At 40.2% G+C, this 25,701-nt stretch overlaps 1 protein-coding gene across 4 annotated transcripts; it reads right to left on the bottom strand.

Annotated features, from left to right (window-relative positions):
- Positions 1-950: 950 nt before the first annotated feature.
- kcnj10a (potassium inwardly rectifying channel subfamily J member 10a) lies at positions 951-19,462 on the bottom strand. 4 transcript variants are annotated; one of them, XM_027022481.2, is made up of 7 exons: positions 17,694-18,245; positions 16,304-16,459; positions 10,040-10,399; positions 9,532-9,743; positions 8,614-8,745; positions 8,002-8,179; positions 951-2,487 (listed from the first exon to the last, which is right to left on the bottom strand). In XM_027022481.2, the coding sequence occupies exons 2-7, from the start codon at positions 16,371-16,373 to the stop codon at positions 2,078-2,080; spliced, it is 1,362 nt and encodes a 453-aa protein (XP_026878282.2). In that variant the 5' UTR covers positions 16,374-16,459; positions 17,694-18,245; the 3' UTR covers positions 951-2,077. The 4 variants fall into 4 exon arrangements, with proteins under 4 accessions (XP_026878282.2, XP_026878283.2, XP_026878284.2 ...); XM_027022482.2 differs by lacking the exons at positions 16,304-16,459; positions 17,694-18,245 and adding an exon at positions 18,899-19,462 and having other exon boundaries at positions 10,040-10,365; XM_027022483.2 differs by lacking the exon at positions 16,304-16,459 and having other exon boundaries at positions 17,694-18,244.
- Positions 19,463-25,701: the final 6,239 nt, after the last annotated feature.

Raw genomic sequence — 25,701 nt, 5'->3', positions numbered from 1 at the left:
AGTGTTTTATCAGATCAGAGTTTAAACCAATACATCTGCAAATCCTTGTTTATATACACAAAGCTACAGTACAATAAATCATGACATATCATGAGAAACAATGGTAAGACTTAAACATGGAGATTTACCTTTCTTTGACTTGCTCTTAAAGTATGGCAGAGGTATTAGAAAATTCAGGCTTCCTTTCACTCTTGTCTGTCTTTCTGAAGGCTTCCGAGAAAGCAATACATTTCCTGTAATGTTTCAGCAAACATGCAAATTCTGTTGAACTTGCTGAGTGCAAGAAACCAGTGAAGTATGGTTTAATGTGTGGTATCCTGTAAAGTATGATTTCTTGTCATTTTTATAGTATGCACAGACATATTATTCCACTTTCTAAACTTCATGAACTGGAATAGTCCATGCCCAAAAGCTTAATGTGTGTTATTAAAAAAGAATAAAGTAATGTTATGAGAATGAGAAACACTCAACTACAGTGTGATGCAGCCATCCAATTTTAAATGAGTGTAGATTTTCAACAATAACAACAACAAAAAATGTCATTCACAAAGCAAAACATCAAATCATGTATTGTTTTGTATGTAGTGTTTTCAATATAGCACATGGTGAATAGAGTTCACAAGTCACTTTTGCACTTTATTACCATTTTGTATGTTTTCTCATCTTTTTGGAATTGGGGTTGTATATGGGAAATTTGAATTGTTGACTAACTTTACTTCTTGCAGATACCTTTTGTGGATGTAGGAACTTAAAAGACATTTAAAATTTTTAAGGTTAAATCAGGACTTAAGGTTAAATTAGTGATTTCCATGCCTGCGTTTAAGGTCTATCAGTAGTATTATATCAACAAGACACTACCAAAACAGGTAAAACCTTATCTAGGACTACACTGACTGTACATACTGTGTTAAGTCTACATCACACACTTTGTTCACCACAGATACACGCTGTAACCTCTTCAGAAGTGATAATTTATTAAAAGCAGTCATTTAAAGTCATTAGCAGTTAAGGTGCTGAACACTGGGCTTTTTAAAACTGAGACCTACTGGGCATGAAAGTCCAGTAAGCTTCTTTCTGATAGACAAGGACACATCACTTTTATTTGCTTATTAAACAATAATTAAAGCCTCATACAACAACAAAGGCAACAACAATAAAAATAAGAGTTCATTTATATCCTGTTGATATGCAATAGTGTCTATTAAAGTTCAGAAATGTATTTCCTATATTTATGAAATTTTATGTTGAAAAAATGCTTTTTGCCAGCCTACGTTTCTTCAAGTCATAGGCTTAAATGCCACAGAGACACAAGGGCATGGCTGCCCACAGACATTGAGAGAAGAGCTCTACACCAAAACTTAATCTCCTTTCAAACCAATGCACAGAAAGAGCTCTCACTGAGTTAAAGTGCTTTTAGTACTAATAACATACCTCATCAATAAGTTCCAGTGACTAAATACTCTAGACATTAAAAAACTAGAACTGTACTCAAATGAGTACTCAACTGGCACAGTTAAGTAAAAATATATACATGTCATATCATTTCAGTTCAGTCCATCAATAAGGAAAGCAAAGACAGTTGCTAACAATAGCTCTAATTCCTCTGATCTATTCTTACCCTCATAACAGTGGTTTGTTATTTTATGCTTTAGAATAAAATAGAGAATAACATACAGAAAATGAAAGCTATTTTCTATGACATAGCTGTACAGGTGTTCATCCTTTTGCGTTGTTTTCCTTTTTAGCTGATGGCACTATGTTTTTCTGTTGCAATGTGATGATACAATCTTTCCTGCTAGGCAGGCCCAGTGTATGTGTGTGTGCGCTACTATGTGTGTGTACATATATTCATCTTTAATCTCACTCCTCAAGCAGCTGATCTACAATGAAACCCTTTGATTCCTGTTGTTTTAGTAGTTTAGTATTAGTATATATTTCTCCTGTGTCCCCTTTCTGTCTTTTTCCATTTTATGTTTAGCTCTCTGTGCCTAAATGGTTGTCATACTTAACAAAAATATGTCTGCAGTCTCACTGCTGTGTTTACTAATTCCTGTCTCTAGCTCCACCCACTCTTTCCTTACACATTACTAATGCGAACACTGTGGGGGCTGCTATCCTGGATCCGCCCCCTGTCCCGCCCCCTCCCCTCTTGGTAGCTTTCTTCCAGTGTTGTCTTGTCCGCCATGACACTTCTACCTTCTCCACCTACGTTGCCTTGGAGAGAGGGTGAGTGGGGGCTGGCAGGTGAGGCTTGTTTAAAAAGGGGGGGTGTCTTGGTCTTGGCCACCTTGTCGAAGAAGGCGAAGTCTGCAACATATTTGCCTGATGGGGAGAGCGAGACGACAGGAGGAAACTCGTAGCCCCACAGGATCTCATCAGGCAAGTAGGAGGTGCGCACCTGACAAGTAGCTGAGGTGGGCTCAACCGTGGCACTCATTATCACCAGCAGCTCAAAATCAGCCAGTTCAGGGTCTGTCCAGCCCCCGCCTGGGGGAGAAACGAAGCCAAGAGTCATTACTCAACTAATGCACTCACACGCTGAAATACCAGTAACATACCAGTAAAACACCAGTGACATACCAGGTACCATACCTCCTGACTGGAATGTTTCTTTCAAAAAGCACCACATTCATTTTTAGTTCATCAGTCTGAGCTGATCGTTTGCATAAAATCCCTTGCTAAACACTATGTTGGCTAAGCCCAGAGTCTTGTGGGACCATTGCACAGCACATTGGATTTTCTTGCAAACCACCAGATGACTCAGCAATTTGGGCCATTATAAAGGACTTCTTGACTTATCAGGTGTGTGCAGGGAAAACACAAAAAAGCCCGAACATGTGGGAAAGTACACACTACTTGTGAAGGAATGTGGTGTTTCACTGCAATGGGTAAAGCAGATATCTTCCACTACACAATACTAACCAAACCTATGGGTTGGAAGCTCAACACACAGTGGTGGTGTATTTACAGCAATAAACAGTGGTTGTGTATAACCGTATTACAGTAGCTCTGTAAGTTCGCCATGAAAGAAACTTGCACTTCCTCATTATAAATATACTATTCACTCAAACGCACGCACACACACATGCACAAACACACCTGCATCAACATACTAGATGTGGCCTTTTTCATCTGTAAAAACAATCCTACGCAGATCTATTTTTATTTTCCATGAGGGAAAAATAGTGTTTCATAAGTCCCTCATTCAACCAAAAGAGTACCTATTTAACAAAAAAAACAGTGATGGGGCTTGAACTGATAACCTTCCAAGTACAAGTCTATTACCTCAACCACTGAGCTACCACTACCCACATCCTATTGCTCGCATTCATAGACAACAGTGTATTATTTAAACCAGTACTCAAATCATATCTAGTAGAGTAAGGACAGCATGATCTTATGGTGAGTAGATGAGGATGAACACATGTAACAGAGGATGCTGTTCAGTGATGGCAGTATGCAGCTGAGTTACCAAACCTCAGCTGCTCGCTCCTGTAGCAAAAATAATGTTGCATTCAGCAGTAAAGCTGGTCCTTTTCTACCACACACCCACACACTTTTATACAGAGAGCGCAGATGAATATATACACACAGTCACAGGCTTGGACGAATAAATAATTATTTCAAGAAAGATCATGGCTAAAAGTAGACATGCACACACATGCACACACACACACACACACACACACACACACACACACACACACACACATACGCACGCAGTGATACATGCAAACACCTAACCACACATTCACAGGCTAATACAAATAAAAAAAATATGTGCACACACACACACACACACATACACACACACACACACAGGAAGTTGCATTCATACCATTCTTGAACAAATAACCAGAAATTAGAAATGAGAAAAACAACATTTTAATGAAAAACATTCTAATGATGGTTTGTACCATTGTTTCTTGAAAATCATTTGTCCACCATGTCTATACCCTTAGGAAGGACAACTGGAAACATGCAGAGTTGTTAAGAAACAGCTGATATTGGCGCAATCAAAAGGAACCAAAACCAAAATACACAGTCAGCCAGAATGGAAATGCTGCTGCCACTCGCAGTAGAAGCAAATGCATGAAGTTGAAAGCATGTGTGGTTTTCTCTCTGGGAGAGAGGTAAAGAGAAGGTGTGTCTCTGTGTGTCTTAGCAACATGAATGTCTCTATGTGTGTCTCAACAGATCAAACAGATAATGAAAATTATGAAATATGCTGCTGTGAATTAATAAAAACACACACACAAACACACACCTAACAGAATAAACACAGAAATAGCGTCTTTGGCATCACCTAGTGGCCATTTGTAGTGAAAACAAGTAGCCAAAAATTGACAGGCAGAAGGAGCTTACCCAGAATGTATGCTCTCACCAGAGTAGATGTCAGCCAAAGCAAAGCAAGGCAAGGCACGTTTATAGCACTTTTCATACACAGCGGCTATTCAAAGTTCTTCACAGAAGAATAATAAAGCTTATTATACCCTGAAGTCTATCACCTTGATAATGTCTCTGCCAAAAAATACAAATTCAATTTATTAAAATAAAGTTCAATTAAAAAAAATGAAAGATTAAAAATATAAAGATATAAAGTAAAAGAATAAATTAAGAATTAAAACAAATAAAAATACGTCATAGTGCTTAAAAGTGAAGTGCAGCATTACCCACATGAAACAGTTCCAAGAGAAGACTGCACCCAGAAAAGGTCATGGCTAAAAGTAGACATGCACACACATGCACACACACACACACACACACACACACACACACACACACACACACACACAGTGATATATGCAAACACCTAACCACACGTTCACAGGCTAATACAAATAAAGACACACAAAACCAAAGTTTAAAAAGAGATCATGGCTACACACACATGCACTTATATGTGGCCCCATCACACATACACAGTCAGCCAGAATGGAAATGCTGCTGCCACTCGCAGTAGAAGCAAATGCATGAAGTTGATTTTAAAGCATGGTACAACAGAGTGAAACAGAGAAAAGGAAGGAGCAAGACAGCATGAGAGAGTGAGTGTGTGTGTGTGTGCTTGTTTTTGTGAAAGCATGTGTGGTTTTCTCTCTGGGAGAGAGGTAAAGAGAAGGTGTGTCTCTGTGTGTCTTAGCAACATGAATGTCTCTATGTGTGTCTCAATTAAGAAGGGACACAGGGGAAGGGACACAGATGGCATGTACGCTATTGATTTTGAGTGACTAATTGATCGATACATTGGTTGATTGGTCAACTGATAGATTGGACTATAGATTGATAGAAAGGACTGCACAGTAAAACGACACTGAATTTAACTGAGCTGAAGTGGTGAGTAGTAAATGGTGAGCAGGGTAGAGGAAGGGGTTGGAATGGCCCCTGCCTGTTGCTGAAGCCATACTTCAGTAACCAGATCCACCACCAGCATGTCAGCAGACTGAGCTGCCTTATACCCTTAATGAAACACTCTAATGTTCACACACACACACACACACCAAACACAGAAACAGAAAAAGAATGAGAATAAGACACGCAGACAGGAAGGAAGAGGGACAGCGAGGGAGAGGAACTAGAAGAGAGGAACAGAGACAGGGAGAGGGAGTAAAGGTCAGACAGTGATGGAGTGAAGAACAGATGATGAGATGGAGTGAAGGGAGAGAGTAAAGGACAGAGAGCGAGGGAGTAATGGACAGAGAGGGAGATGGAGTAAAGGACAGAGGCAGGGAGTGAAGGACAGAGGCAGGGATTGAAGGACAGAGACAGGGAGTGAAGGATAGAGGCAGGGAGTGAAGGACAGAGGCAGGGAGTGAAGGACAGAGACAGGGAGTGAAGGACAGAGACAGGGAGTGAAGGATAGAGGCAGGGAGTGAAGGACAGAGACAGGGAGTGAAGGACAGAGACAGGGAGTGAAGGACAGAGACAGGGAGTGAAGGATAGAGGCAGGGAGTGAAGGACAGAGACAGGGAGTGAAGGATAGAGGCAGGGATTGAAGGACAGAGGCAGGGAGTGAAGGATAGAGGCAGGGAGCAGGAATAAAGGACAGGGGATGAGACAGAGGGATGGAGAGAGAGGGATGGATAGAGTGCTGAGTGATTTATACATGTGTGCCAATTCCCAAACCCTCTCCCATTATAGAGAGCCCATACTCACATAAACACCGAACCTTTCATGGCCACAGTTGCGTCCTAAGCCTTCACAAACACATAAACCCCATTGTGTAACAGTAATTGTGTGAGAAGAATAAAAAATGTCCCAATCACCCAGTCATGATACCAAATTCTGTCTTTCGATATCTTCAAATCAAGTTAACATTGTTCCTTACACAGAAGACCAGCCCTTTGCAAAAAGCTCTTTTTTTTTGGGTGCTAACATCCCTTTGCTCTCTAACCTCAGATCAAATCGCTCTTCACACATTCAAGCTCTATTCTATGCCCTCTCCTCAAATAATTCTCACTCACATTTATTAAAGATATCTGCTGGAAATAAATGCACCCCAGGATACATGCTTGAACATCTCAATAGCAGTGCTTGCAAACACAAAATGTTAACAGCACATATTAAGAACTTTGTGACACACAAATCTTGAATTCCAGTTATGAATCCAGCAGTAAAATAAGTAGTTACATCCAGCAGTAAATTACAGCTTGGCAGTGAGCTGTTCCTTGCTACACCCATTGGTGTGGTGTGTTTGGTTGTGCAGCCCTGGGCCACAGACTACCCCCAGCTTCCCAGTTTGTCTCCTCACAGGTGCAGCTAAAAGGGCCCGGGGCCTGGAGCCTGGGGCCTCAGCTCTGCTGACTCACCCCAGCACTGGCCTCAGTTCTGGACTTTTCCACTGTTTGGAAACAGAGGTGACCATGGCCGAGCTACACTGGCCTCCGCATCTTTTTTAGCCTGTTGTTCGCTAGACCACCTCACACTCATCACATTACCACTGGCATTACATTATGTATCACTGACTGTCCTGTCCACTGCAGTGCACCTGCACCGCACAGCTGCTCCTCATTAGATAGATAGATAGATAGATAGATAGATAGATAGATAGATAGATAGATAGATAGATAGATAGATAGATAGATAGATAGATAGATAGATAGATAGATAGATAGATAGATAGATAGATAGATAGATAGATAGATAGAGAGTCTGTCTGAAATGAGATCATTTGCTGCTGTCTCATAGTTTTCTGTTATGGGAATTGGTGTTTGCAAAGGAATGCTCATGCATCTGTTTACAAATGAAGAGTCCAGTATCTCCAATTCTAATCCAAAACAACTGAGTTGTGTGAGTAGTGTTTTATAGCTATAGAGTATACTGGCATTTCCAATGTATAGAGTATACTGGTGTTTTCTAAGTATAGAGTATATTAGTGTTTTATAGCTATAGAGCATATCAGTGTTCTATAGTTAAAGAGCATACCAGTGTTTCATATCTATAATGTCAGTTATTACCTTCTATCCTCTGCAAAGCAAATGCATGAAGAAAACACTGCTATAGATGCATGCATAGATACCTTGTGCTAAAGCTGTTGTTCTTTGCTCAGGTCTGATATGTTCAATCAAAGACAGAAACTGTTCTGAGTTAGTATTAACAGTCAGGCAGCAATGTGATCTGATTCCTATGGGCCCTTCATAGCTCAGCTGTGCTTGATTCTGGCCCAGGCATAAAATGTCAGTGGAAAGGCAGTAGTAGTCTATCCCCAAAAAGCCAAAACACTTCCAACCTGATCTCTGGTCCTCTGCTCTGACATTGTAACAGAGCACCTCTCCCCACACTACCGGTCACGTTTCCCCAGTCACACAGCCCTGTCCTCAGAGCGACTCTGTGCAGGGCTTGCATCCAGCCCTGTTCTCCTTGGCCTAGAGCGTTCCGTGCTGCTGATCTCTCCTGGCAGATCACTATCATGTACTTTGGAATGGGTGTTTGGAGTATCATTGTTGTGATAGGGTCTCAGAACAGAAATGTTCTTATTCTAAATAGGAAGCTGGTCCTACCTACCCTTAGCGGCCCAGGCCCGGAGGGGGCTGCTGTTGTCGATGATGTGATAGAAGGTGAGGGGGAGGATGAGGAAGGGGCTGTCGCTGGACGTGTCCACCTGGAAAGACACGTTTCTCTGGTCCAGACGTACTGTCTCACCCTCTTTGGTCAGTGACGTCTGTAGCAGCTTACCTGTTACCTGGGCAACACATGGAAAGACTAAGTTGAGGTGTAAGCCACATGCAGTTCACACCCACTCACCACATCAAAATCACTTAATACCACTCTACACATAAACCCATTAATACCCAGTACACATAAAACCATGTATTTCATGCCCTTGAAACTTGTGAGACTCCATATTATCATTTTCTATCAACTTTTCATCATACAAGAAATCCTTTCTATTTAAGACATTTTTTATTTCCATAATTATCAGCTATCTATGAACAGCAAAAAGAAAATAAAACTAATAAATCATCCAGATTTCAGTAGGATAAAAACACAAAAACATCAATAGAGAAGCACATTAGAAAAAGTTGAGTATTAATTAGCAACTTAATACATTTGAATAGTTCAAGACTAATACTTATATCAACCAACACATCCAATCACAAAGACACCGACATTTACCTGACAGCCTAAAAGAAGGCTCTTTCGCATGTTGGCTACACGGATCATGAGACAAGGATGGCCTTCGTGATTGGCCACGACAGCATGCTGACTGAACTTTACAGTCCCACCTCGCTTCTTTGGCCGAGCCACCTGCATACACCAGAGCACAGAGACCATAGGCTCACAATGAACTATACACATTACAGAGACCATAGACCCAGAAGGAACTATACATATTACAGAGACTATAGACACAAAATGAACTATACACTTTGCAGAGACTATAGACACAAAATGAACTATACACATTACAGAGACAACATGTCCAGAATGACCTGTACACATTACAGAGACTACAAACACAGAATAATTTATACACAACATAGAAATAATACACATGGCAGTGAAACCTCTGGCACAGAATCTAATAAATAGGCCATTGTATTGATAATGTACACAGAATGACTCGTATATAGCACAGAATATATAGACTCAGAATGACCTATATATAGTGCAGTGACTATAGACACAGAATGACCTAAACACAGCATAAACACTGTAGACACATAAGCATAAATTTACCTATTGACAAAAGAGACTAAGCATGACCTATACATATTAATGACAATATAGGCACAGAGTCACCAGTACATCACCAAATCATTAATGACACAGAATGACACTATAGGCACAGAATGATGTATATATAGCATACACATTATAGATAGGTCTACAACCCGTGCATAGATAATATACATACAAAACCACAAAATCCCAATTACGGCATAGATATTTTAGCATAAAAGCCAAAATCAAAATCACAGAAAATATACTGCATAGGCATCATACCAAAGATGCTTGATGGTATACTCACAATTTTAGCTCTCAGTTGACTTATAATGTGTTTAATGGTATATAAACAGTTTTTTTCTTTACCTTAGCGAGGAACGTCCCTGTAATAAAGATCTCCATCACCATGGTGATGACCAGCTGCACAATGAGGAGGATGATGGCGACTGGACACTCCTCAGTGATGCAACGGAAGCCATAGCCAATTGTAGTCTGCGACTCCAGTGAGAAGAGGAAGGCGGCCGTCAGTGTGTGGACCTGCATCACGCAGGGGGTGTGGTTGGAGGGTGGGTCAAACTCTACAAGACGGTAGGACGTAAAGGACACAGAAGTAGGTGATCTTTCAAATTATTCAACTTTGTGGAGCTTCTGAAACTTTTATTCATGATCATTTGAACCAAAATGATCAATGTTGTGCAGGTTTTAATTTTGGGGGGATGCTTTATTGTTTTACAGCGCACAAACTACTTTCCTGGACACCTAAAGATGATATATCATATATGCAATGTTTAAGCACAGGGAAAAGCCAACATGTTCACTAGAGCTCTCCCTGCCATTCATCTTGTAGGTGCCACCCCCGGTGTCATCTGCTCACCCAGTAGGTCTCCATGTACCAGTGCCACCAGGTACCACAGCACACCGAATATGAACCAGGTGCCTGCAAAGGTGGCTGAGAACAGGAAGAGCTTGTAGCGCCACTGCATATCCAGAAAGGTCGTCCACAGGTCACGCAGGTAGAGAGCACCCCAGCCGCTGACGTGTTCGATGCGCACGTTGCTCCGCCCATCCTTGGAAAGCACACGCCGCCTTCTCCTCAACATTGCAGGACCACCCCCCGTTGTAGCCCCACCCCCTCCTCCCAGCAGCGGTTTTAGAACATCTGTTTGTGTCTGGGAGTGGCACACCTTCTGGGGGGAGGAGCTACGGGAGGAGGGGGGAGTTGCTGAAGTCATGGCTGTAAAGAGAAACTCTAACAGGTAAATCTTTGTAAAGCATTTATAATGCTCAAATGACCGCACCAAGAATTAAAATGCACCCAACATTACTAGGATTTAAAATCCACTTTCCATATGCGTCCCAACTGATTCTAGACCACCAACAGCATTTCTACACCAACAATGTCTATCATACACTGGCAGAACTTCTCTCTAAGGCTTCCTGTTCAAAACAGGATTTGTTAAAAGCTACGCAAGGTGCCAGTTACAGTTCCCCTCGTCCTAATACAAAAAAAGAAGCAGAGTGCAGGAGCGCACACTAGACAGAGCAAAGCAGAAGCAGTGAAGAGCCACAGCTGTCTGTCTGGACTGTGAGAAACTCATCACCCCTGCAGGGGTGATATGATAGCATCTGGGACAAAGTGGCGCCCTTTAAACAACCATACGGCACTAATCACTTCCCCTCTAAAGGACTACACATTAAGTACTCTTAGCAGCAGACTGCTTGTGAGATAGTATCTCCCAGTGTCACAAAAGGGGAATCTGGTGTGGGCACGGCTGATGTTATCTGGGGCAGGTAAGAGCAGACTTTCCCTTTGAGGCTTGTAGATGCCAAAGGTGCCCAGGTCCAGAGAGATGGTTCTGGGGCCCAGGTCCAAGCCGGGCGGGGCCCTTGTCTGGAGTGTTCCATTCAGATAGCTCAGCTGTGCTGGCACGGAAAGCACGTCTGACTGAGACGAAAGAGGCAGCTGGTCTCTGACCCTTCCAGCTCTCTTTTAGCAGGGGTCTACTCACGTGTTGCAGAGCTGGGTGGGTGGACAAGGGGCAGATTATTCAGCATGCAAACACAGAGAGAAGGAGTGAATTGGACAGAGACTGAGAAAGAGGGAGACTGGGAAACAGTCCGAGCTTAAAGAACTTTGTGGATGGATGGATCTGGGATGAAAAAATGTATATATGCACCAACTTGCAGATCTCCTCTGCCTCTCCTCTTCTCTTTCTCCTCTTCCTTCTCTTCTCCCTCTCCTAATTTCCTCTCTTCCTTCTGCCAACTCTTTCAATGTGCTTCTGCAAAGCATTTTAAGCTGAAAGGACATGCTAAGCTTTCTGTGCCTATAGTCTCATTTTATGCTACATGGATCTTTGCTCATAGTGCCTGAGAGGCTACTTCTCCAGTGACTGGCCTCATGAGGGACCTCCATCTTTACATTCAGCCTGTCCCAGATACACGGTTCCCTACATTTACAGACCCGCGACAGAGCGCCTCCATCCACTAGCTTTAGCACAGCTTATAAAGTTTCAGTGTAAGAGAAGCCTGTACACATTAGGTCTAGAGCAGTGAGCAGGAACAGTGAGGCCATGGCCTCACAGCTGGGCTAGATAGAGAGGGAGCACCTGAGTCCAAGCTGACTGGAGATCACTTGAAAACGTGAATCCCTTCCTTTAAGACCATGCATTACTCTCTCTCTCTCTCTCTCTCTCTCTCTCTCTCTCTCTCTCTCTCTCTCTCTCTCCAATTCAATTCAAGGTGCTTCATTGCCATTAACAAATAATGGTTTGCTTATATTGCCAAAAGCTTGGCTTACAGAGTTTAGGAGTATTAAACAATAATGCAACAAGAAACTGAACATTATATACCTTGTGAAAAAGAAAATAAGATTAAACTCAGTGGGAGAAAAATGTCAGTAATAAATAAAGTAGCATGTTTGTGTTTAAAGTATGTAGTTTACATTTATCTGACACTTTTATCCAAAGCAACTTAAAATTATGACTGAGTACAATTTGAGCAATTGAGAGTTAAGGGCCTTGCTCAGGAGCCCAAAAGTGGCAACTTGGCCTTCCAATTACAAGTCTAGTATCTTAAATATTGAGCTACCACTGCCATGTGTGTGTGTGTGTGTGTGTGTGTGTGTGTGTGTGTGTGTGTGTGTGTGTGTGTGTGTGTGCGCGTGCGCGTGTGTGTGTGCGTGTGTGTGTGTCCTGACATTGTCTCACTCACTGTCCATTTTACGGTGGCAGATGAGGACGTATTGTGCTGCTAATCTATAGCACTCCTTGTGCTCCCAGAGCAGCTGCGGTCATTTCTGCATAGCTGAGAGGCTGTTAAATCTGGGACATTTAGCATTAATGTTTTAGAAAGAATTCTTCACAAATCTCCTCAAACTGAGTATTCTGAAATGCAGAAAATTCAGCTCTGCATTGGTTTTATTTTCATCCCATTGTTGCAAAGTCTTTGTTCTTTTCGCAGCCAGTATATGTCTGATTGTCTCTATAGCCAGGCAGTGCTCACTGAGTTTGTACTTCACCAAAGTTCATCAAGGTGGTCACCAGGGACAGGTACCCTGTCTTTTTAGAACTAGATATCATTTCATTTTATTTTGTGATTTTGATTGAGATTCACAATAAGTGAGTGTGAGAAAGTGTAGCTCAGGACCAGCTGAGTGAGGGGACAGTTTTCTTTGCTCAACTCTTGGTATTAAAGAGCTTTGTAATGGTATGAGTGAGGGTCACTGTTTTTTTAAATGCTTCCATAACTTTATAGCCCTTTTCTGTAACTTTATAATTAATGAATATTGGTCTAATTCTGACCCACATGCAGTGGTTGTGTTGTTTCTTTGAACGTTTAGTATTTGTTTACAAAACTCAACATGCAAGAACTCAGTTGAGTGGTGAAAACCACACTTCACTGCCATACAGGGCAATGAGATCAATAATTGATTAAAATACTTTTTATTCCTTGTTTTTTCTCTGAGTTCATTCTATTCCTGAAGGAACTGATACCTAAATAATTATTGGCTGATTCAGTTCATAACAGTTTGTAATATAAATGTGCGTTCTGGTCCCTCAGATCTGGATACTTTTGAAATATAATAACCTTTGTGTTGTTTAAGTTCACTGCCTGGGTCCAGGTCTGCTCCAGCAGGTCCAGGGCCCAGATCTGGTAGTACTGCTCCAGCAGGTCCAGGTTCTGCTGTAGACCCTCTTCAATGGGAGACAGGAGAGCTAGATTGTCCCCATAGAGCAGGAATTTGATCTCTCAGTTGTGCAGAGTGTGGCCAGGAATTGTAGACCTGCTACCATTTTTGCCAGTTCGTTTATGTAAATGTAAACAGTCAAATTTAAGGAGCAGCCCTGTCTCACTCTGTGCTCCTGAGGAAGGAAATCTGTTCGCTTATTGACAATTTTTAAGCCATGTTTATTTTCTGTATTTTCTGTATACATTGTTTTGGTCCTTTTCAAGGACCACTTTTCAAGTCATCTTAGAAGCAAATTTCTATTGGGCCAAATAGAAGCAAAAGTGTTTTAAAATCACTGAAGCATGCAAATATTTTGTTTTATGATGGGTAACATATTTTTCAGTTAGGATGTATAGCATGCAAATATGATCAGTGGTGCTGTAGTTTGGTAAAAATCCAATTTGACTTTGATTCCAGTTTTAAAATTCTGAAATTTAAAGATACTGCACAGATTCCTCTTCAGATTACTGTTAATACAAATGCCTCTGTAATTGATAGTGTCAAATTTATCTCCAGTCTTAAAAACTGGAATTATAAATCCATAAGTCTAGAATTGGGGGAAGTACCCAACACTCAAATTCAAATTTAAGAAATGTAATATCTCTCTCTCTCTGTGTCTCTCTTTCCCTCCCTCTCTCTCTCTCTCTGTGTTTCTCTTGCTCTCTCTCTCTGACTCTCTCTCTCTGTCTGTGTCTCTCTTCCTCTATCTGTCTGGGTGTCTCTCGCTCCCTCTCTCTCTCTCTCTCTCTCTCTCTCTGTGTCTCTCTTTCCCTCCCTCTCTCTGTCTGTGTCTCTCTTCCTCTATCTGTCAGGGTGTGTCTCACTCCCTCCCTCTCTCTGTGTCTCTCTTTCCCTCCCTCTCTCTGTCTGTGTCTCTCTCCCTCTCTCTCTGTGTGTGTCTCTCTTTCCCTCCCTCTCTCTGTGTCTCTCTTCCTCTATCTGTCTGTGTCTCTCTTCCTCTCTCTCTCTGACTCTCTCTCTCAGTCTGTGTCTCTCTTCCTCTATCTGTCTGGGTGTCTCTCGCTCCCTCTCTCTGTTTCTCTCTTTCCCTCCCTCTCTCTGTCTGTGTCTCTCTTCCTCTATCTGTCAGGGTGTGTCTCACTCCCTCCCTCTCTCTGTGTGTCTCTCTTTCCCTCCCTCTCTCTGTCTGTGTCTCTCTCCCTCTCTCTCTGTGTGTGTCTCTCTTTCTCTCCCTCTCTCTGTGTCTCTCTTCCTCTATCTGTGTGTGTCTCTCTTCCTCTCTCTCCCTGACTCTCTCTCTCAGTCTGTGTCTCTCTTCCTCTATCTGTCTGGGTGTCTCTCGCTCCCTCTCTCTGTTTCTCTCTTTCCCTCCCTCTCTCTGTCTGTGTCTCACTCCCTCTCTCTCTATGTTTCTCTTTCCCTCCCTCTCTCTGTCTGTGTCTCCCTCCCTCTCTCTCTCTCTATGTCTCTCTCTCTCTCTGTCTATGCCTTTCTCCCTCTCTCTCTCCCATTCAGCTTTCGCCACACTTAGCTTCTGCTTTCTGGAACCAGTGAAATAACTAAGAGAGGAGAACAAGGACCACAGTGATCTGACACTTTCTGACCTTAAGCTCTCCTTTCTTCCTTCTTTCTCCCTTTTCTCTCATTCTTTGCTGCTTTCATTTTACAAACATCTACGATACACGTCTCCCTCTCTTCCTGTCTTCTGCTCTCTCCTCTTTTCTCTCTCTCTGTCCCTTCCCTGTTTAATTACACTCTCCCCAGCACTATTACACAGTTTCTCTCTCCCTCTCTCTGCTGAACTCACACTGAGGATATGAATAGGTATCTGTCTGCCACTCTGTGCTCTGAATACTAACACTGGGAAGGGGGCAGCAGATCTCAGAAAGCCACGTGTGATAGGATGAGTGTACTCACTGCTGACCTCTGAACCCAGGCGAGTTCACACCCACATGCAAACACATACATGCGGTTACTGAACAGGCACTCACATTTATAATACACACATAAGTACGCTTTGGCATATGATGATACAATCTTGGGGAAGTGTCACAAGCAACACCTCAACACTTAATGTTTTTGTGAGAAAGATCTTTGGAGCTTCTGTTGTAGGTTTACAAATTGTTCTCTTTTTCTCAAACTTTCACTCTCACTCACTTTCTCTTCGAACGCAACCTCTCTCTCCATCCCTCGCCCTCTGAACTGTATGCACAAGAATCCTTTGTTTGGAAAGGAGATGAAAGGGACAAAAGCCACCATTGACAAATACGACACTGTGTGTGTGTGTGTGTGTGTGTGTGTGTGTGTGTGTGTGTGTGTGTGTGTGTGTGGCAAAGAGAGAGAGAAAGAGAGAAGATGTATCTGAATTTGTGAAGTTAAGTAGTGTGTGTGTGTGTGTGTGTGTGTGTGTGTGGCAAAGAGAGAGAGAAAGAGAGAAGATGTATCTGAATTTGTGAAGTTAAGTAGTGTGTGTGTGTGTGTGTGTGTGTGTGTGTGTGGTATGCATATGTGTATGTGCATGCATGTGTGTGTGAGAGAAATAGACAGAAGGAGAAAGAGAAGCAAAAGAGATCAAAGGATATTGAAAAATGGATTGAAAACAGATCAGTTGCAAAACATGCTCATCAGTATTCAACAGTTGTGCATTCCACCACCCTTCTCATTCTTGTTGACCCCAACAAAAACTGCCATCAACCTTCTCACATCCTCCACTCAGCCTCCACACAACCTTTAGACAACCTCTCCTTCCTCTGCGCTTTCTGAAAGAAATACCATCCATGAGCCTTTCTGGTGCAAAAGGCAAGAAAACTGTTAACACTGAAGTCATTTTGTTCTTTTGACAACAAAGTGCTACAACAAACACTTTTGACTTTTTTAGATTTCATGAGGTAATTTCTATGTAAATTCAGCTCACCGCAAAATTTTCTATGAAACAGTTTAACTTACAAATATCAGTGGTGTCTGCAGTAGCCTTCATTATCTTATTAGATGGTTCTCTCCACGTGCTCTCTTTCATTGGATGGTTCTCTCCACATGCTCTCTTTCATTGGATAGTTCTCTCCACGTGCTCTCTTTCATTGGATGGTTCTCTGCACATGCTTTCTTTCATTGGATAGTTCGTTGCAGAGGCAAACAGCATCATGTTTTATTACTACTACATAATCAAGGCAAAGTTTATACATTTCAAAAGAACCCAGATTAGCCTAATTTAACAAAGAGCCATACAAGGAATCTGAGTTTTTTCACTCACTTTGCCAGTTCCATATAGAGCCAAGAAGAGTCAATTGGATTTGCATCTGAAAGCATTTGATGCATTTGAAAACTATATTATAATGTCTTACTGGCTGTACTGTACAGTAACTGAATATCCTTGAAAACACAGTCATTAGTAGGTTTATTTGTGCTCTACATTACATTTAACATATGGCAAATATTAGCAACTGCACTTTTAATAGTGTCAAAAATTATAAGAATATCCTTTCTTATTTGCTGAATTGCTAAATATTTGTTTTTAAAATATACAAAATTGTGTGTGGAAACAGTAGCTGAGGTACTAAACTTCTTGCTTGTCTATTTAATGAGTTACAAAAGAATAAAATAAAATGTAGTTGAGAAAAAAATGCCCATAGCAGATGGGCAGTTACAATCTGTCTGTTTAATTAGTTCATGTGAATTGCATTTTTGTGAGGATGGAAATGTCTTGGTGGGGACTTTTGAAAAAGCTGCTTTAGAAACAAGAAGAGCTTCAATTAAAAAATGTAAATAAACGCAGGTCCATCACTCCCATTAAATCTCTACAGTGATGCACTCCTGCTAATATTGCATATGAATCCAACTGATGTACAACATCGGCAATACTTTTTTCACTATCACAGGCCTAGGGTTTAAATCCCTGTAACACTACTCTTTAGAACAAATCGTCTGCATTAATAACACTAATAATATAATTATAGCCAAGCAATGCAGAACAACATCATATTTACAGCATATATGGCTCGATTTGGAAATCCACGTGCAAATGCACCTGTTTGCGAGGAGGCACCCCTCACATCTCAATTGAGCAGCACAGTGCATCACATACCACATGTGCACAGCTCTGCTTCCTGTTTGCCTTTGGGTTTAATACATAAAACATCAATCAATTGTTTGTGTCCAATATTGTTATGGCACTCATTAAAACTAAAGTTAAAGTTAGCATAGAGTCACTTCAGAGGCTATAGATTAACCGAGTCATTAAACATGACTTGATCTCAGAAACAATCACAATTTACTGCTATAGCTACGTGTATTGAGTCAATATGTATACTGATTACAATTATTATTATTTTTCACTTACCTTGTGATTAGAACTTGACTCTTGCTTTGTGAATGTGTAATTTTGACAAAAATCTACTTCAATTTTTCAGACCAAGGAAACATCAGAGGGGAACTTGAGACCAATAAGAGTCCCCTTTCACAAGCTCAGAGTGGAATGCACTGTTGACAACTATGTCAACATGTCCACACCACGGGTGTCAACAATCTCTCGATTTAGTCTTTGACGCCCCATCTACATTTTTCCTCACCAAATTACTAATTGTGTACCAAATAAATATATTGCGAATAAAGTTTACAGAAGTTTAATCATTTGCTCATCCTAGAGTCGAGTGTCAGTCGGTACCGGTCCTGCTTGGACGTAATCGGTTTATTATGTAATGATATTGGCTGTCCGGTCCTCTCTCTCTCCCCTCCCTCAGGTGCTAGAACTTTTTGTTAAAGTTTGTCACAAGTTCTAAGCAAACTGTTTTCCCTCTCGCTTTAACTCTGCCTCCCACCGTAGATGAAAATGAGTATTCGGCCGCTCGAGTTCTGCATCTCAGCACCTTTTAATTCATTAATTCCGTTGTCGTTGCTCCTCCTTCCACCCCCAGGATTTTCTCTGTCCTCTCGCGTTCTCCCTCCTCTCTATTCATTATAAATGGACTCGTTGTTGAGTTTCTCAACTATGCAGCTTTCGTAAACATGTCATGTATATTTAGATAAGTTGATATGCAATGATTGTGAGTCGCCACTGTTTAAATTCCCTGCATGCACTGATGTAAAGCCGACCTCGTATGCTGAACCCGTCCCCTTTTTACTTTTTTAACTTTAAATCCCCTTAAAATTTTTAAAGGAATTTTCTATTGCATTCCAATGAGCAAGTAATGGAGACAACAACAACAACAACAATAATAATAATAATAATAATAATAATAATAATAATAATAATAATAATAATAATAATAATAATAATAATAATAATAATAATAAGATGATGATGATGATGATGATGTCAGAGTAAATTTTGCATTTAAACTGAGAGTATAAGGCCTGAAACTATATACAACACAATGGGAGATGTTTCCCTTTAACCAAAAGGTTTAATATCTCTTATACATTTAACCTATAATGTATAAGCCAAATTCTTTTTGTCCAACATTTAAACATATTTTAGAGATATTATGCCATGCACCCCGTTGGCGAGAATTTGACGCATTCGATTAAAGGGTACTTTACGCATACCATAAAGGAAAGTCGTGGAAGAGGACAGACACACGGGTTTCCGTGAGGACTCTCATACTATAACGTCTGCGCGGCGTTGGCCCGTTTTCACAGGCGCATTCATGTCCAGTACCCTCCCATCTGGCAGGCCGCCTGTTGTTACCGGCGCAGCGTCCGGACCTGTTGTTCGCGAGGTTCCCTCCTTCCCCTGGTACGGGGCCCCGGAAGTGTCACTATGCCGTTAAGTTTTATTCGCTTCTTTGTTTGTTTCGTCTTTACATTATATTAGCGTGAGGGTGTAGCATGAAAACACAAAAAAAAACTGAATGCGATGATCTTCTATTAGTTAATTATTAGCGTTTTAGCCGTTTTTTAGACGTTTAACTTCCAAAACTTGAATAGGAATCCATTCTGTCTGCTGTGCGAGTGACTGTGCAACAACACGGTTCTTGGGTGGCGAACTACAAGACACTCGTGTCAGCAGAGGATGCCGGCTTGGAGAGAGAGGATGTAGTCTTTGGCACAGTCACAGAGGTGGCAGTGAGAAAGCATGTTAGAGCAATTCTTGGCTTGACGCAGCTCGGTCGGAAGAGGTCTTCCCCCTCTCCTTCCCTCTCTTTGTTGACCCTTTTCTCTGGCTTTGCACATCGTTTGTTTTTCCGTCACATGGTCCCCCCCTCTGTTTCTTTCTCTCAGGCATTCCCTCAAGCTGTTGATATTCCGGATAAATTACATCCCTTTAGCAACCCTCCTCCTCTTCTACAAGTCTAGACACACGCACGTTGTTCCCAGTTTCCCCGATACAAAGGATATAGGATATTACACACACACGCAATCATTCATGCACACTCGGCAAAACACGTTTTTTTTATGTGTGAATTAAAAATGCACTTATTTTTCTATTGACTAAAGCAGACAAATTATCTCTAAAAATATGGTGTGTGTGTGTGTGTGTGTGTGTGTGTGTGTGTGTGTGTGTGTGTGTGTGTGTGTGTGTGTGTGTGTGCGTGCGTGCGTGCGTGCGTGCGTGAACTTGTTTCACATCAAATGACAGTGCCCACTTTCTGTCTGTGGGAGTATCTATTCCAAGATTCAAGTAGTTCTCCTTCAGTAATTTGGTTTATTGGTGTAATCAGAGCCTTAATGATGTTTTCTGCTCAGTATTATCAGTGCTGTGCACTCCCTTCTGAATACCCACATTTCAAATTCAGAGAGTTTAGGAGGGAAGGACCGCCTTTGCTGCAGTGTCTTTTAGTGTTGTACCACAGGTCAGGTAGAAATGTCCTTTCTTGTAATGTTGATAGTTCTGTTTGTTATGATAGTTATATTGTCTGATTTCACTTACTTTTTTTTTATCATCCTAACTCTCTTGTGTGATCTTATTTACTGAAGAAAATTAAGAGTAGTGTTAGAAAAAGAGAAATTGAAGAGGTAATTTAGCCTTCAATCGTTAATTAGACTAATGAGTTAAGTCCGGATGTGGTGGTTTTGTTGGACTGTGTCTCACTACTTTCTTAGGAAGGGTCTTTGGAAAGCTTCTTTTTGACAAGGTTGCTTCCACTGGAGGACAGTAGAGAGTCACTGTTGTTATTGGGGAAATGAAGCTACCGTTTCATTTTGAATTTTCACAATGACTTTCTCCGTAGAATGACTGAATACGATTCAACAATCTATTTATTTATGTATTTACTCATTTATGTTTCTCTGTTTTGAGCACAGCTGGCTGCCTTGTGGATGGTTTAATTATGATTATCTGTGGGGTTTACAAAGGTGAGTGTAAGCAAACTTCTCTTAGTGGACTTCTCTGTTAGTGGACTTCCTAATTTGTTCATTCTTAATTCTGTGCCTTCACGGAGAAGAGATATATAAGAGATATTAGTATTAGTAGAGATTAGATATTAGTAAAACAGTATTATCTCATCCACTGTTTCTGTTCACATTTGTTATTCGCATAACTACAGTTCACCACAGTTAGAATTCTCCACTTTTACCCATCCATCACTCCACTTTGTGTGTTACTTTTTTCAAAGGTACTGCTACTGGTTGATGTGAAAAGCAGCTGCTCAGCAAAATGTTTAAAGGTTTCTTGTGAAACTCTATTGCATTTGCCAGTGCTTTTCATAATATTTTTATCATACATGTCTAAAATTTGATAGTAGGCTACCATTTATTTATATATATATATATATATATATATATATATATATATATATATATATATATATATATATATATATATATATATATATATATATATATATATATATATATATAAATGTAGCATGAGGGCCATCCAGGAAGTGTATGTGGCTACCAGCACTAGTCTCTGACATGCCTTGCAACTAGTAGGTTTGTGTTCACATTTCTGTCCATGTCTGGTGAAAAGAGAGCAGAGTACAATGAAGAATGTGTTTTTATAGTGTGCATTTCCCCTCACTCTCGTTTATTTTAATTTGTCTGATGTGATGACACAATTGTTTATTTTGCATTTCATTTAACGGAATAACAGCCTAACAACAGCATAACAACTTAACGCAATAACAGCCTAACAACAGCATAACAACCTTACAGAGTAACAGCCTAACAACAGCTAATGGAATAACTTATCTTAACAACAACTTAACAACTTTATGGAATAACAACTTAACAACAGCCTAACAACCTAAAGGAATAACAGCCTAACAACAGCCTAATAACTGTATGGGATAACAGCCTAACAACAGTTTAACAATCTAATGGAATAATAGCCTAACAACAGCTAACAGAATAACAGCCTAACAGAACTGTCATGATGATGTTCACCATCATGGCAAATAAGTGACATTACATTATGTGTTTCACAGAATTTACAGCTACAGTCTAAAATTATTTTATGAAACTACATTTCTTATTGTAATCTCTGTATCTAATCTTTGTATATTGAATATTTAGAAACTGCCTTCAGCATATCATATACAGGCCAAAACACTAATAATAATAATATAACTGGCTTTAATAAAAGTATCCATATGCGAAATAACAAGCCATTAAGTCAATATCCTGCCTCTAGTGCATAATGACATGCAGAAAGTACAGTAGCTTGAGCAACAGAGGAATTAGTAAATGAGTGATTTATTAACCATGATGAAGAACACAGGGTGGGAGGTAGTGTCATATTTGTGTCAATTTAGCAGATTATTTAAAAGGTCTAGAACGCATCTGTCTTCACATCAGCACTGTCCCCTCCATGCACCAATCATCAGAAAGCTGCTGTTGGTGATGGCTCCTCTCAGGCTCTGCCCCTCACATTCTGTGATTGTGTTTCTGCCTCATTAACTGTTGACTGTGCAGAAACTGGGTCAAGTTTCAGTTTCCACAAACCTATTGTATATTCCGCAAATGCAGCAGTCAGCATTGTCACCTTCACTGTCAACACATATTTTGTACAGACTAGTTGGAAAGTTTTTCTTCTTTTCCATTTTGTTTAATCAAAACCAAACTCTTGATTGAGAGCAGGGTCAAGCTGCATTTATGAAAGCAGGCTATATCAAGGGTTTCCTACTAAAGATTTTAGCTGATAAATTCTAAGATTCGAAGGTTTGTTCCATTATAAATATTAAACAAGAGACTGGGAGTGGAGATGACAAAGTAAGACCATTCTGCCCAGACTGCATACACCATGGTGATTCACGAGAGGATCCGTGCTCAGTAGGTCTTTGGCAATGCCATATCCTGCCTCATAAAGGTGTAGAGCTTTTATAAAGCATTAAAGGTCCTGAGACTTTACAGCACAAACATATTATAAACATTTATCATGAAAGATCTAGAAGAAGAATCTTCCAAGGAAATCATATATGAAAGCATGCCATATTAGGTGATTAGGATTTATATGTTTTAATATTTAAAGGACAACTTATATTAAGAAAATTTACATAAAATGGTTACTCTTTGTAGAATAATAATCAGAATATGATTTTTTCCATTTTCCTTTTAACTGCAAGTAAATAAATGTACACAAAATAAAAAATTGTATGTTATTAACATTTAAAGTCATTACAAACTAAAGATTTAAACTCATTACCAATTAGAGTTGTGAATTTAATTCAGATACCAGCTGGCACCATTTTTGAAACAGTCTGGGACATTAATTATCCTACTTATAAAATGTCATCAGAAATCCAGTTTGATTTTTCATGTATTAATTTATTTTTGCCTTTTTCGCTCACTGTTGGATAAAGCACATCACTACAAAGGGTGTAGGACATATTTGACTTCTGTTTACACTTGCTCTAATCCAACTGCTGCCATTACTGTGTGAGCAAACATGACCAGAGTATATCAATATATCACCTATTACCACATCAAACATGTGCACACATGTCCACAACAACAGAAACCCTCTGTCGGTCGTTCTCTCAAACACAGAAACATACACACACAAGCACGTGGCATAATATTATGTAATAATGATCAAGCACTTTGAGGCAGAATAGACACACATATGCAAATACACACTGCCCTTCCTACAAAGCCACTCCCTTTGGTTATATACTTATATTGATATGTATACAACACACACACACACACACACACACACACACACACACTTGACTTACATTATGTAGTCTAGAATGTTTTTAATAATGAATCATGAATCATTCATTTGTATTTTTTCTATTCTAATAAAAAAAGTCACATACATCCTGGTTTCTTTTATTTACAATCACTGGTACACTGTGTAATTATTCCAATCAATGTTATACAGTCACTGAGCTCCTGACTTTTGATATGATGTGTTGCTCTGCACATACAGTTTATGTTTATATGTTTATATAACAAATATTAGGTGAACTCAAAGATAGCCCTTAAATCTTTTGCTGTTTGGTTCACTGGTACATAAATGGTCACCGAGCAGTCAAAGCTTCCCCTGAGGATTGAGTGGTGCTTCCAGCATAAATAGCTTTAAGTAGCTAATGTCAGAAAGTTCTTTATGCAATACTGTATGTTCCACGGTTTATTTGCCTACTGATAAGCTGAGCTTATGATCCGCAGAGGTCGAACATGGTGAAGGGGTAAAGTCACACTGGAGTGACGGGGTGCAGGTTCACCCAACTGCTGCATGAGAGCTCAGTGACAACACTTGTGATTGAACATGTAATCTCATTCGATGGTTATGCTTTTCCAAGCACTTAATAAGAGCTGATAAACAGGTTTGATGCTTAAACAATATAAGATTTGGCACATGGTACTCCGTGTGTGTGTGTGCATGTGTGTGTCTAACAAAGAAAGGGAGACAGAGAGAAGGGTGAGATATAGTCACTGTGAAGGTTTTACCACCTCAATATCAGTAATGTGTTACTGTACATTTTTTCAGAGTAAAGTAGATTCTATTACACATCTACAGGAAACTGGCCTTCAAGCTATGTCACTCTGGGAACATTTTTATTCCTTTTCTCCAAAGGAAAAAGTCGGTCTCGCTTGCTTTGTTACATCATGGCTAATTGACTCATTCCATTGGCCAGGCTATAGGCGGGTGACCGGCTCCACGGGAACACAGGGACCACCTACTTGGCCTTGCACAACGAAAACATTCCAGGATGATTTATAAAACCTGTCACAACTATGACACAAAAACACCTGCTAATAAGGGCGGCTCCAAACCATGCAGCAATGCTTGTAATGATTATGCTGATCATGTCCAGGAATATAAGCATAATATGGCCATTAGCTTTATAGCTTTATAGTGAATACTGTAGCTTTATAGTGAATACTGAAATGCAATATGTTTGTTCATGTGTTTGGTAAATATATTTTATAATACTCATCTTATAAAAGTGGTTTTGACTGACAGAACAGGCTGTGATGTGGGTCATGTGACCTGATTCAATCAGTCAATTCCGGACTGTTGAAATTAAATAAACAATTGATACATGGGTACTGGAATAGACCTGTAAATATTACATTATTTATGGATATGCATTATATAAATTGACCATACACTGACTGGTTTGGTTTTAGTCATTCAAATACTTTTTTGCATACTGTGAAGATAAATCTGTAGCTGTTTTTAAGATTCAGAGAATGTTTAGAATTTCACAGTTTAGTTCAAAAGGTCACAGAAACTTGTATCAGCTGGTTTTGAGAAGCAAATTAATATTTCGGCTGTGAGTGTGTAGTTTGTAGTGTGTGTGTGTGTGTGTGTGTGTGTGTGTGTGTGTGTGTGTGTGTGTGTGTGTGTGTGTTTGTGTGTGTGTGTATGTGTGTGTGTCCTACTGTAAGTATGCATTCCTTATGGCTTTATTTCTTTCTACCTTTCCCTAATTATAAATTCTTGTTCTTTATTGCTGAAAAAATAATAATAAAAAGGGCCATTATGCGCCGTGCCAGGGCTTAACCAAGTTACAATTTTATACAATTAAGGAATTCTAGTCACATGTGCAGTTCTTATTAACTATATTTGTCAGTAACTATAATCCAAATGTCGTCCTCATGAGAAATGTTCGACCAGGAAAAATGTTATGTCTAGCTGATAACAGAATTCCCAGCCTTGAAGGTTAAGGACGGTCAGCAACTCTGGGATTAAGTCACTTTAACCCACTAGGACCAGGACCAGTTCTAGGACCAGTTCATCCTCTTCAAATGTCAACGAGATTATTACAAAACATATAGTACAAAAAAATAGCAAAGTGGTCCTAAACCCGTGAGAAAAGTGCAGCTCAGAGTGCACCTTTAAGGCACGCCGACATTTCCACGGCAATTTACATCAGGCGGTGCAACACGTCGATTGAATTTGCATCAAATAATGAGGAGGGGCAGAGGAAGCGGAGCATATATAAATTTACCGG

The sequence above is a fragment of the Electrophorus electricus genome, chromosome 19, assembly GCF_013358815.1.
Source record: "Electrophorus electricus isolate fEleEle1 chromosome 19, fEleEle1.pri, whole genome shotgun sequence".
NCBI lineage: Eukaryota > Metazoa > Chordata > Actinopteri > Gymnotiformes > Gymnotidae > Electrophorus > Electrophorus electricus.
Note: the sequence above shows the minus strand (reverse complement) of the source record. Positions and strands in the feature narration are given on the sequence as shown.